The sequence below is a fragment of the Populus euphratica genome, unplaced genomic scaffold, assembly GCF_000495115.2.
Source record: "Populus euphratica unplaced genomic scaffold, PopEup_1.0 scaffold107.1, whole genome shotgun sequence".
In the NCBI taxonomy this organism is placed as follows: domain Eukaryota; kingdom Viridiplantae; phylum Streptophyta; class Magnoliopsida; order Malpighiales; family Salicaceae; genus Populus; species Populus euphratica.
Genome location: NW_011499994.1, coordinates 180,799 through 193,007, shown reverse-complemented (window position 1 = coordinate 193,007; position 12,209 = coordinate 180,799). Strand labels below are relative to the sequence as shown.

Here is a 12,209-nt window from a genome sequence, read left to right as displayed (position 1 = left end):
TTGTTTCCAATATCCTCTCTACTTTTAGAGGTCAAATGTGTACAGGGTGCACGACATGAGTAGGTTATCTAGATGATGCCAGTAAGGGCTGAAAGCTGCATTGACAATGGCAGATTTAATAGGCAAATTGTGCAATAATTTGTGAGAGTAGCAAGTTCAAGTTGGAAAGAATATGGGATGAGACGATGGACAACCCAAACCAAACAGATACGCAGCTAACCTGAAAGAAATGTGGTTGGCAATTGGCTGATGAAGATGTAGTAGAATTGTGAACGAAAATTACAAAAGAATAGTGGGTGATTATGGTGATTACGAGCAATGACTAATTGTGAGAGAATATAGCAAGATCATGGAAGTATGGATGGAAAAACTTGGGGCATGGCTGGAATTACTCTTAATTCCACTAAGTTCATAGGAACATGAAAGCAAACTACCCACTGACTTGTTGGAAGAGAGGGTCACTATGTTCAAGAGTGGAGCCAAGAAATTTTGATGAGGGGGGAATTTAAAAACAATATTCAAGGGGAGAAAAGGTTAAAATGTACTAGTTTTAGAGTTAGAAGTTAAGATTATTCAAGGAAGTGATAGAGAAAAATGAAACTTTACAAGGATTGGGGCTATTGCCGGCCCTATTTATGTTTATGGGAAACATGGGAGAAAACTGCCCAGGCATTTGCTAGAAATTGGCAAGAAGTTTTCTTTGCAACTTCCATGTTTATTCTCTAGCTGAAAATAAGTTGTGTAGCATGCAAGTTTTGTGAGTAAGTAAACTTTTTTCATAGTACATATAACCAGGATTGTGTATATCTTTTGAGTTAATAAAAGAATGGGATGAAGTTCTTGTAATATTGTTGAAGTATTGTTGAGTATTTTGTATCCTTTTTTATTTGTGTATTTTTACTTTTTTACAACTAGTAAGAATGTGAAAAGCCCATTAGAAACACTTGGTTGTTAAAGATATAGATTGAAAATGTGAGAAATAAATGGCCTAATAAAAATTAAAATTTGAGCAAGAAATTTTGCCCACAAAAAAAAAAAGGTAAGTTAGGTCAAGGAGGCTATAAGAGTTTTCTAAGAGTCAGCACCATGTCAAAGATCAAGGAGCACTTGCAAAATACAATTCCTCAAATATAAATTTCACCAGGAGGAGTTCTTTATTTTGTCATCAGGCTTGCTTTGGAGTATGAACTCATGAACTTTGAGCCCAAAAACAGGCTAGGAGACTACAGCTTAATAGGTCTAAAACATATAGAAAAATCAATCCATTAAGCCCAAAACTATGGACCAATTTTCATTTTGCCCATAATCCAATAACACCAAACCACATGCAAATCACGTGAGTTAGGGTTTTGCAATGGGTTTAACACTACTATCCTTTCTTCTTCAATCACCATGTGAGAGTGTTTTCCTTTCGACAAAGTTGAAAAACCCTCACCACTATCATCACCAAAAACCCTATCATGGAATGAATCAAAACCCTAAAAGAACCTTAAACCCAATCCTAAACCATGATCATCTCCAAGCCCTTTTCTTCAAAAACCCTCCTTTCACTCACTTCAAAAAACTCATCTTCTTCTTCATTATTGCCATATTCAATTTTCATCACGCACTTCTCGACATCATCACCAGCACCTCATCACTCCTACTCTCATTCGCTTTCCGACTCGAAAAATGTCAGGGTTTCAGTGTGGTGGGATATTGAGAATTGCAATGTGCCAAGTGGGGTTAATGTTTTTAGAGTGGCTCAAGCTATTACTGCAGCTCTTAGGGGTAATGGGATTAAAGGGCCTGTTCAAATTACAGCTTTTGGTGATGTTTCGCAACTTTCAAGGGCTAACCAGGAAGCACTTTCTTCGACTGGGATCAACTTGGCGCACATTCCTAATGGTTTTTTCTTTGATCATCTTGGATATTGTTTTATTAAATTTTCTGGATTTTGAGTATATTTTTCATAACTGGTGGTAGTTTTCTTGTGGGGTATGTGAAAAGAATTGGAATTGGGTATTGATTAAGTTGGTGAATCGATGGAAACGTTAATGGATATTTATGATTGGTGAAACTGATAGTGAATATTCTTGTTTAATTTCGGTCTTTTATTAAATAAAGTTTCAAGCTTTTTGTGAGTTTTTGGCAAGTGGATTTCTTTTTCTTTCAAGTGAAAAGTCTGAGTTGAGTATTAGAGTTATGCCTGTTTTAATTTGACGAAAAGTGTGTCATAAATCAAAAAGGAAAAAATTAATTGGTTTTATGTTGCTGAATGTGTTACTGGGATATGATTTTACGAGTTTCTGCAAATACCGAGAAAGAAAAATGCTATATGGTGTGTTGTGGAAAAGCTAATGCCATTTGTGTTGAGGAAATTGCAGGTTCATTAGAATTTTTAGAATGGCTGAGAGTGTAGGATTGTTTGATCTTCGAGAAAATACCTTGATGGCCTGAAATTTACTCAGTTTTCTAATGGCTCTACCGCTTTTGCAAAATTTCTGGTTATGCAGGTGGAAAGAACAGTGCTGACAGGTCTCTTCTTGTTGATCTTATGTGTTGGGTTTCCCAAAATCCGCCACCTGCCCATCTTTTTCTGATTTCTGGTGATAGGGACTTTGCAAATGTTCTACACCGTTTGAGGATGAACAACTACAATATACTGCTTGCTGCTAAAGATACTGCCCCTAGTGTTCTCTGCAGTGCTGCAAGCATCATGTGGCAGTGGGATTCTTTGGTCAAAGGGGAAAACCTATCTGGAAAGCATTTTAACCAACCCCCTGATGGTCCCTTTGCCTCTTGGTATGTCCATTATAAGGGACCACTAGAAGACCCCTTTGCTGTTGTGGAGCAACCAACATGTTTGAAGGTCGAGGATAAACCTGAGGCTAGTTCAGAGTCTGCAGTTCGTCCAATTCCAAAAGCAGTTATGAAGCAGCTTTGTCACATTTTGAGTTCATGTCCAAAAGGAATGTTAATTAGTGACCTTCAAAGCGAGTTGGCAAAAAGTAGTGTGCCTGTTGATAAAGACTTGTATGGATATAAAGAGTTCTCCCGCTTTCTTTTATCCATGCCACATATAATGAGGCTCAAGAGTGATGGTGATGGTAGATTTGTTGTACATTGTGCCATTACAAAAGCTCCTGAACCATTTCAGCTCAATCCGTGCAAGTCTACACCTACTGCTGTTGACAATGGAAGGCAACACATTACCAGATCTTCAAAGTCAAATCGTGAGGACATATATACTTCTGGGTCTGTGGATGGGAAGTTGTCATTGCCTTCTTCTCCTAAGCCAAATTTAAAAGCGGCCCCAACAATTATGCACCAACCCTCTCTTGCTGAGAAGTCTGTCAAAATGAATATTCAACAACCTCCGAAACAAATGGTACAGCCCCAGCCTTCAAAACAAATGGAACAACCCCCTGCAGTTGCTGAAAAGGCAGAAACGGTTAATGCAAAGATGATTGAGGATCATCTGCCTGCTGTGAAAGAGCATGTTTCTTCAACTGAAGTGGGCTTTTTTAGGAAATTCTGGAGAAGATTGTATGGTGGAAAGGTTGATGATTCAGAATTGAAAAGCGATACTGTTCTGGTGGAATCTTTTGGAGAAAACTTGGTGAAGAAAAATGAGAACACTTTGGCAGAACATGATCGTTCTGGTGAGAGCCCACAAAAGAATGTTGAGAAAAAAAGCGTGGATTCTACATCTCAGGGTGATGATCCAGTGGATCCCACTGTGGAAACAACTCGGGAGAATAAAACTGCTACAAGTTCTGAACCACATGCTGAAATATTGAGGAAAAGTCCAGGTTTGTTTAACCGGATATTGGATTGGTGTAAATTTGGGGGAGATAGTGCAGTTGCATCAAATGATCAACCTACTGTAATACATGGGCACATGAAGAGTGATGCAAGGAAACCTGAGGTTTTTTCTGAGGATTTGTTTTGGAGAGAAATGGAATCTTTTATTGTCATGAAGAGAGGATCACTTGTCATCTCACAATCCAGGACCAGGTTTATGAATTTTACTTGTTTTATTCTATTTTTACAGTGCTAGTAATAGTAGCTAGTTAACTCCTTTAGTTTTTTTGTCATCCAGTGGGTCAATTTCTCTCTTTACCAAAGTGAGGAGGTTAAATATAAAATCAGAAACCCACATATAGTAAGACCTGAAAGGCATCAGGAAAAGTATATCAAACTCCTTATATCCCTCTTCTCCAAAAATTACTTTTTGCAAAATAATTATTCTTGTTTCTTGATATTTTGACTTTTTTTATTCATCCAGCAAAACTTTCCATCTTTATAAGACTCGGAAAACTTGCTAGGTTATCTCGTGAAATCTACTTTGTTTTTGGCAGGTCCTGTTCTTCTTATAGAAGTTGAAATCCTTAAACAGGTTAGGTTTTTTTTTTTTTCTTTTCAATTTTCTAGAAAGGGCTGATTTTTAGAGGTTGATGAAATGTTTTAATCTTAATACGTGAATAACCTTAAAAAGGAAAAAAAAAAGTTGCAAAATTACATCTCTTGATCTGATGCTTTTGCACCTTAGTGAGAGACTTATTTGCAAGCATTTCAGTATCCTGCACTTCCTTTTGCTTTCTGGTGTTGGTTGGTTGCTAAGGTGGCATCTATGTGGCTGATATGCCATGTCAGAGCCATACGAGATGTATCAAAGAACATGACAAGCTTTTCTTTGCATAGTTTTTTTCAGTTATATAGGATATTGGCAAGTTCAAACAGGTGTATCAAACCTAAATAACGAACAATTGCACATAATATTTTCAGTGTTCACTATTCACTTTTGTAATATTATTGGAAATGTATCTGTGTTCCTTTTGTAACTGTAAGTTTTAAATTTTAAAATTTAATGATGAGGATTTGAGTTAGCTCGTTTTCATATGTTGCATATTTTTTTCAGAAAAGTTAATCATACTTTGATTATAGACAAAACTCTAAGGACATTGGAGCAACACGTTCTGAAATAGTCATCAAGCGCAAAAATTCCAAACCACATGATGCATTCTGCATTTTCCGTGAAATTTATCAATTTTCCTTTTCATTTGGCAGCTTCAATTTTTTATTCTTCGAACTCTCGTGAGCTTGGTACAGTAGTATGTTAATATTGATTTTTATATCCAGAACATGTAGAAAAAGAAAAACTGCAGTTGCAGCCAGTGTCATATGTTAATACTTCTGTTTTCTGTGATTTGTCAGGGAACAGTTAGCGCAAAATCTACAAAAGGAAGGACCTTTGGTTCTTAGATCTCTGAGTGAAAGTGATGTCCTTCAACTGGTGGATATGATAATATCGGAGAAGAAATGGGTAGAAGAATGCCCATCAGAAGCTTTCCCTTTCAAGCTCTCTTGGTTTGTTGCACAGAGTACTGTGGGTGATTCTCGTGCTTCAAATGGTCTGAGTTCTATATTTATGAGCTCCCTGTCAGAGTCTGACTTGCGGAGACAACCAGGAAATGGAGATAAAAAGAGTCAGAGCATTTCTCACACTGGAGTGTCCTCACCTGTCTCTGTTAAAAACCCTTCTGAAAGGTCTAGGAGTGAGATACTAGGTGACTGTCAAAAGCTTGTCAAAGAGATATTGAAGGAATTTCCTGGAGGATATAATATGGACGCATTTAGAAAGCTGTTCCTTGAGAGGTATGGCTATAACCTTGATGCCAAAAAGCTCGGTTACCCCAAGTTGGCATCCTTCCTTCAGATAATGCCTGGGGTGAAAATAGAATCCAGTCTTATCGTTCCTTGCAATGAAATGGCTACACGTTCAAGCACAAGCAGAGCTGTTCTTGATAATACAAGTTCAGAAAGTGAGTTGTTTGATGCATCAAAGAAGGATGATGAATTGGACTCTACATGGGAAGAACTTGGTCCTGTTGACAACATGGGTTCTGGAAAAATGGCAATGCAATCAGCAATAGGGATGAAAAGAAGAGGTGAAAGAATGAGGCAACCATATCCTGAATATGAATCTCCTCTCTCAGATGATGAATTTTCAGATTCAGAAGAGTCTGGTGTGGTAACTCGTCCTGTTGGGCAGGCAAAGACTGGATTTATTGATGAAAACAGCTCGCTACTGCAAATGCTTGATTCATGGGATGACAGTAAAGAAGGTGATGATAAGAATCAGCCAGAAAATCTGGAAAGCGTGCTTGATTCTTTCGCAAATGGTTTGAGGTCACCTTATTCATCCAGACTAGGCACGAAGATCAAAACTTCACAAAGACCTCAAAAGAGCTATTCTTTTGTTGCAGATCCTGTAGAGAGCAAAACAGAGCCGCTAGTTGATGGCATATTAGTTAGCTTGAAGAAACCAAATGAGTCTAAGGTGGAAGGTTGATAGGTCTTAAGAAGTAAATGCAACCAAGGTCTTCCTGTGGAGTGTTAGCAAAGGTGAGATTCCTTTTTTCAGTATTTAGCTGCGAATTCTAGACACTCCCTGGGTTTGTTTATGCTTTAGCTCCATTTTTCAGCAAGTGTTTTATTACCAAGGTTGGATAACTGATGCCCCAGAGATGATCGATTATTTTTTGTGCTCGCGGGAAATAATTATAGGTGGGGATATAATACCTTTGAGTCACCTATAATGTATATATCTCTTTTATATTCTAAGCTTGCACAGATGTAATCTACATGCAAGGAACCTTGAGGCTTTCTCCTATTGACGCAGTCAGTATATATGGTTTTGTTCCAGATGGAGAATTGGGATGGCCACCATCAATATACTTTTGCTTTATAGATCTTTTTGTAAATGAGGAATTATTCCCATCCACACTAGGTAAATCTCCGGTCAAAGTCTATGCTTGTGGCCCGTTAGTTTCATTTACTTCTATATTTGCGTTCCTTGTTTTTCTTTCCAGGTCGATTAACAGGGTTTCACCTGTGATTTTCTTCAACCTAACTATCTGTTAATTGTTATTAAATATTCTTTCTCCTTGTGCTTTAATGAAGTAGCTTGGTTTCTCCGATTCAACTCCTTCATGAGCATCTATCACATATGGGAAAGATTATGTCAGATTTTTCTTGTTTCAAAGCGCTTGCCATACCAGTAAAGTTGGTTAGATTACCTTGGTAGCTTAAGCACCCTTTAACCAAGGGCCAAAGACCTTGTTAACAGATCAGAGCCATGCATGTGGATAGACTAGTTAGGACCAATCTATAATGATTCAGTTCATTTGCCAATACAGTAGGAGAGCAGTGGTCTTCTCTTCTGTCTTGTAGTTGTTGTGTTGCACTGAATAATAACAGTCGATGAGTGGAAGTCACGAGGCAAATTTTTTGACAGTATTGATAGAAGTTAAACTAGTTGGGTTGAAAGATTGGAAGTTAGGCGGGTTAATTTAAATTAATAATTTTAATTTCTTAAAAAAAAATCAAATTGATATCATTTAAAAAAATAATAATAAATTGAACATGATTTTTGACTGAACTGATTGAATTGTTGATTGATCTTAATTAGGTTAAACTAGTTTGATTAAAGTTAATTTTTCTTTTGCATCCTGCCAAGCTGGTTGTCATTACTACGTAATTGATTTGTTTTCAAATGATGAAAGCAGCAGGAAAGATGTAAACACAGCCATATTCAGTGCTCTCTGTGCCCTGTTCCTGTTGTTATACATGATTTTGCATTCAATCAGCATCAATGAGCACAATACAGAACTATTCCTAAAAAAGTCTCTCTCATCAAACATTATCCAAAAGACTCAATTTTCTTTACATATTAGTAACAGTGCTAGATTTTGATGAGTGGGAGTCTAGTCAATTTAATCCTCTTCAAGATTGGAAAAAAAAAATGAAAAATAAGCATTATTACCTCATGCTCTACTGTATACAGTAGCTGAAGTTGGCATTGATGAAAAACAAACGAGTAAAAATTATTCATTAATCCCTCGATTCTAAACATGATTATAATTTAGTCCTTTGTGTTTGAAAAATAGACAACTCAGTCCCTCAACTCTCATTAACGGTTCCTTTAAATTCCAAATGTGCCCTTTAACAATTTAAATTTCTACTAAAAAAATATATATAGGGAGGATCCAGAGAAAAACCAAAAACATTTTTATTTTAATTCTCCATGAGAGTTACAGGATTAAATTGTAGATTTTCTAACATGAAGGATTAAGTTACAATAATAATCAAGATCCGTATTTGAACCTAGGAATATGATTCATGGGTTAGCAATTTAGAAATATTTTCATGCATTTAAAATATTCCTAATTAGTATAAAGTCCCAAATTCGGATCCCATAATTTTATTTTATTTTGAAAAGGAAGGGGAATTTCATGTTCTTCAATTTTTGGATATATATTATTGTGAAAAAATAAAAAGATAATATCATGACTTTGGCTTTTATTATTATTATTTTTTTAATCATACCCCTGTTTTTGGTAAATTACAAGGTTGCCGCGTATCATTACAAGCTTGATAACCTTATTTGACGGACAGCCTGTTAAGGCAATTTGACTAAGATCAACCCTGTCATTACAAGCTTGGTGACTTTACTTGATGGCTGGAAAACAGCTATGAAGCCTTTAACTTTTCTGCTAAAAAACAGTTAAAAAGGAAGAAAAAGCTAATTCATATAACAGAAATTCAAAAAGGAATTGAAACCCACCCAAGGCATAGCAGTCCAAGTGTTCAAGGAAAGCAGTCTCCAACAAGAAGCAATGGGCAGCCTGTTAAGGCAATTCAACTTGCATTCCCCCCTCCATTCTTTTTCAAGAAACTCATTAACAATAGGATAATGGCTGGTGCAAACCTTTCCTCCCCCATCATCAACAACCTAATCCCCACCATCTTGGACCTACCAAAGTCCTTGAACTTTAATTATCATTATCATTATCATAAGTAAGCATTTGGTGTCGTTGTATCATCTAGGAGATGCAAACAATTTCCTTGTTGAGCTCAAGATAATGATGGAAGAATCCAGACAAACCTTAGAAAATCTTTATCTATGCCGAAAAAACAATGTCCAACTAGGCCAACTAGTCTCATCACTCACATGGCAGTTTGTCGTTGAATACCTCAACAGTAGTCTATTTTCTTATGAGCTTCTTTAAGGGTTCTTTCTATGATGGGGGATGAGGGCCAATTAAGGAATTTTGCTTTCCTTTTGTTTTCAAATGAGAACCTCAAAAACCTACTTTCCAATGAGCTATATTAAGGGTTTTTTCTTATCATAAGAAAAAAATTTGAGGTTTTCCCCTCTTAAAGAAACAATATAAAAGGATAAAATGGACTCAGGCTTTCCAGTGCACCCCACAGGTCCTTAGATTTCAAGTATGGAGGTCATTGTGTGATCTCTTTGACAAAAATCACCAGTGCCTCCCTTGATGAGAACCACCACCTCTGTTCTTTGCAAAGAAGGTATTCTTATTCTTGGGTTTCGGTATCTCGTGAATGTCCATCACTTGAATTGTTCTTTGTTTTTTGGCTTCACAAAGCAAAGCAGCATGACACCAATTACCAATGAGTAACACAGTACAATGTGAACTTAAGAAAACCAAATTCACACAGAAAACAAAGAACAGAAATCAAACCATTTTCAGCTTCTTTATAATTCGCTTGAAGCCTTTTACTTGCCGAGGCAAACTTTTGATCAGCATCAAATTTGCTTTCTTTCGGTTGTTCTCTTTGTCTCTACAAAGCCACAGATATCAAGTCCTTGAAAAAATCAGTGAAATGGTGATCACAATGACTATGTGTGATCTTCAGAACACGCAAGCTTGATACCTGTACATTGTGAGGAGCAGATGAAGATGCAGGAACTGATTTTTGAATAGGTTTGGTCAGAGCTCCATTTCGAGGAGGAGCCAGTTTCGGTTTTCTTTCTGGTTCAGAATTATTCCTATCTGATCCAGAACTCCCATCTACATAAGACATTAGCAAATAGAAGGGAAGCAGACAACAGATTAATCAAAGGCAAAAGGACAATGAAATATAAACCAAATCCAACTTTGAAACTGATTCTTCACTCACTGTGAGGAATGGGAGAGTATGCAAAATCAGGAACCTGAAAAAACAGGATCTTAGAAAGGAAACAGAAGGGAGAATTTTTGGCACTTTCAACAACTTTTCAATGGCACAAGGAAAGATTGTCTTTCACCTGGTGACGACCATTCTGGGGAATCTTCTGCTGAGGTGAGTCCCCGTAAGCTGCAGAAACATGCTCGTTAACATCCATTTGTAACTCATTAATCCCTTCAATTTTAATTCTCTATTCCACTTTATAACCAGTTTTTCCCAGAAAAGAAAATTTGTGAATGAAGTACTGGATAATGATGATGATGATAAATGTTACCCATTAAACCAGAGGACGCACGCTCTCCGTGTGGATTCAACCTCACCCAGTCATCTACAATTTCTTTCCATTTTCTGGACACAATCACCAAGTCCACAAGAGGAAAAACATTTTAACTGCAACTTCATTCAAGCAGATAATACAAGAAACTGCCAGAAACTCATATTTTCTGCAACTTGGTATCTTCAATACCTGACAAGTTGCTTCACTAATCTCTTAACATCATTAGATGGATGCTTTCGCAATCGATTCACATGCCTTCCAATATCAGTCTCCTAAACATCATTAAACAGTAACCAGAAAATTAGCAACAAGAATTCACCAACAAGAACAAACACAGCAACAATAAAAGTTGAAAAATTGTTCAAACAATCACCTTAAGTGCCTGAAATGTGATATCCATATCTGCTAAACTTTGAAGCAAATCAACCAAAGAATCTTCAGGCTAAACCACAACACAAAAAGAAACCAAAGTCAAACCAAACACCCCCCCAATTAAAAAGCAGCAAAAAAAGAAATATCAAAACCTGGTCAAGATCTTCAAGCTGTTGCTTGATATCCAAAATCTTCTTCGGCTCATCATCAAACAACCCTCCAAACGGATCCAATTCCTCATCATCACCATCACCATTAACGGACCTTGGTGTTACTGGAGAATCTGCATACACCCTTCTCCCTTTCTCTTCCTCATGGCTACTCTCTTTCTCTGCAAGATCCTTCATTCCATTCCCATTAGCAGTATTGTTAATATCAATATCATCAAAACTCCGGTCCCTGCATCTACTACATGAGCTTGATGCTGTAAATAATCTCGCCACAATATCATCTCTCCTTCTCTTCAATTCAGACCCAAAATCCAAAGAAGCCACATCAATTGCTGTATCAATAAAAGTCCAAACATCAACACCTGAACTCTCCAATATTGATCTAAAATCATCAATATCCATCCTTTCTTGCTCCCCCTCTCTCAAGATCAAACTTTAATTCTTCAGAATTCAACAAAGTCTTTGTCTTAATATATATTTATATCACTATGACCTGCCAAAAATATAGACAAATGGGCTTTCTTGTTTCTAGTAACAGAAAAAAACTGAACACCCCATCAACAGATCTAGACAAGATTAGGATACAAAACAGAAAATTTGGACGAGACGAGAACAAAAAAATTTGTTGTAAACAAAACCCATTTTGATCATAGCCTCAAAACTTGTAACAAAAAGTTTCACCAAGATTTTCTTCATCAAATAATGAGCTTTCAAACAACAAAAGCTTGTCTTTTTATCAATGGAAGTGGAAAAAGATTTGAGCTTTAGAAGGAAGAGTTAAACAGAAAGAAAGTTGGGTTGTGTTAGAGGAGAAACTTCTATAGTATTGTTGTGTTTGTTTTTTGAGTTGTGAATGATTAATGGCATAAAGGAATTTCTTTTTTTCTTTTTTCTACACTTAAAATAACATGGTTTTAATATTAAAAAGAAATAAAGCAAAATTATTAAATCTGACCATGCCAATAGCATGCCCGGTAAATTCCGTTTTTGAACCCTCTATAAAAATGTGTTTTGTTTAAAAGAATTATTAAATTAATATTTTCAATTATTTTAATGCGTTCATATAAAAAAAAATAGAAAATCTTCCATATATACATATAAGTAAAAATTATTTTACATTGTAATATCAAATATAAATTTGATAATCAACCTGAATTGATATGTATTAATGAAAATAATATTATTTAAAAAAAAATAAACTTAATGAAAATAATATTATTTAAAAAAAAAATAAGATTTATTGAATCCATTTTCATTTTCTTAAAAAAAAAATCAGCTAAGATTTTAGATTAATTTTTTGACTTGGGCTGTTGAGACAAACTATGGTATGTTCTATGTAAAATAAAGATGGTTGCCGGTTTTTTTTT

At 36.0% G+C, this 12,209-nt stretch overlaps 2 protein-coding genes across 2 annotated transcripts; one reads left to right on the top strand and one right to left on the bottom strand.

The window, feature by feature from the left end:
• The first annotated feature begins 1,360 nt into the window (after positions 1 to 1,360).
• On the top strand, positions 1,361 to 6,735 carry LOC105140529 (Putative endonuclease or glycosyl hydrolase). Its single transcript, XM_011047398.1, has 3 exons — positions 1,361 to 1,887; positions 2,496 to 3,999; positions 5,200 to 6,735. Exons 1-3 carry the CDS (start codon positions 1,509 to 1,511, stop codon positions 6,335 to 6,337), a joined length of 3,021 nt encoding a protein of 1,006 aa, XP_011045700.1. The 5' UTR covers positions 1,361 to 1,508; the 3' UTR covers positions 6,338 to 6,735.
• A 1,701-nt stretch (positions 6,736 to 8,436) lies between these two features.
• LOC105140528 (Transcription elongation factor (TFIIS) family protein) lies at positions 8,437 to 11,709 on the bottom strand. The gene is made up of 9 exons (XM_011047397.1): positions 10,825 to 11,709; positions 10,674 to 10,742; positions 10,490 to 10,572; positions 10,298 to 10,371; positions 10,103 to 10,152; positions 9,976 to 10,009; positions 9,730 to 9,866; positions 9,537 to 9,636; positions 8,437 to 9,430 (listed from the first exon to the last, which is right to left on the bottom strand). The coding sequence occupies exons 1-9, from the start codon at positions 11,242 to 11,244 to the stop codon at positions 9,312 to 9,314; spliced, it is 1,086 nt and encodes a 361-aa protein (XP_011045699.1). The 5' UTR covers positions 11,245 to 11,709; the 3' UTR covers positions 8,437 to 9,311.
• Between the last annotated feature and the right edge of the window lie 500 nt (positions 11,710 to 12,209).

Bases quoted from the DNA above. Each gene is read 5' to 3' on its own strand.
- LOC105140529 (XM_011047398.1), top strand. From the start codon at position 1,509: ATGATCATCTCCAAGCCCTTTTCTTCAAAAACCCTCCTTTCACTCACT. The intron at 1,888-2,495 runs GTTTTTTCTTTG...CTGGTTATGCAG, and splicing joins CTTGGCGCACATTCCTAATG to GTGGAAAGAACAGTGCTGAC. The intron at 4,000-5,199 runs GTTTATGAATTT...GTGATTTGTCAG, and splicing joins ATCTCACAATCCAGGACCAG to GGAACAGTTAGCGCAAAATC.
- LOC105140528 (XM_011047397.1), bottom strand. From the start codon at position 11,244: ATGGATATTGATGATTTTAGATCAATATTGGAGAGTTCAGGTGTTGAT. The intron at 10,372-10,489 runs GTATTGAAGATA...GATTGTGTCCAG, and splicing joins TTAGTGAAGCAACTTGTCAG to AAAATGGAAAGAAATTGTAG. The intron at 9,431-9,536 runs GTTTGATTTCTG...TGCTTTGTGAAG, and splicing joins TTATAAAGAAGCTGAAAATG to CCAAAAAACAAAGAACAATT.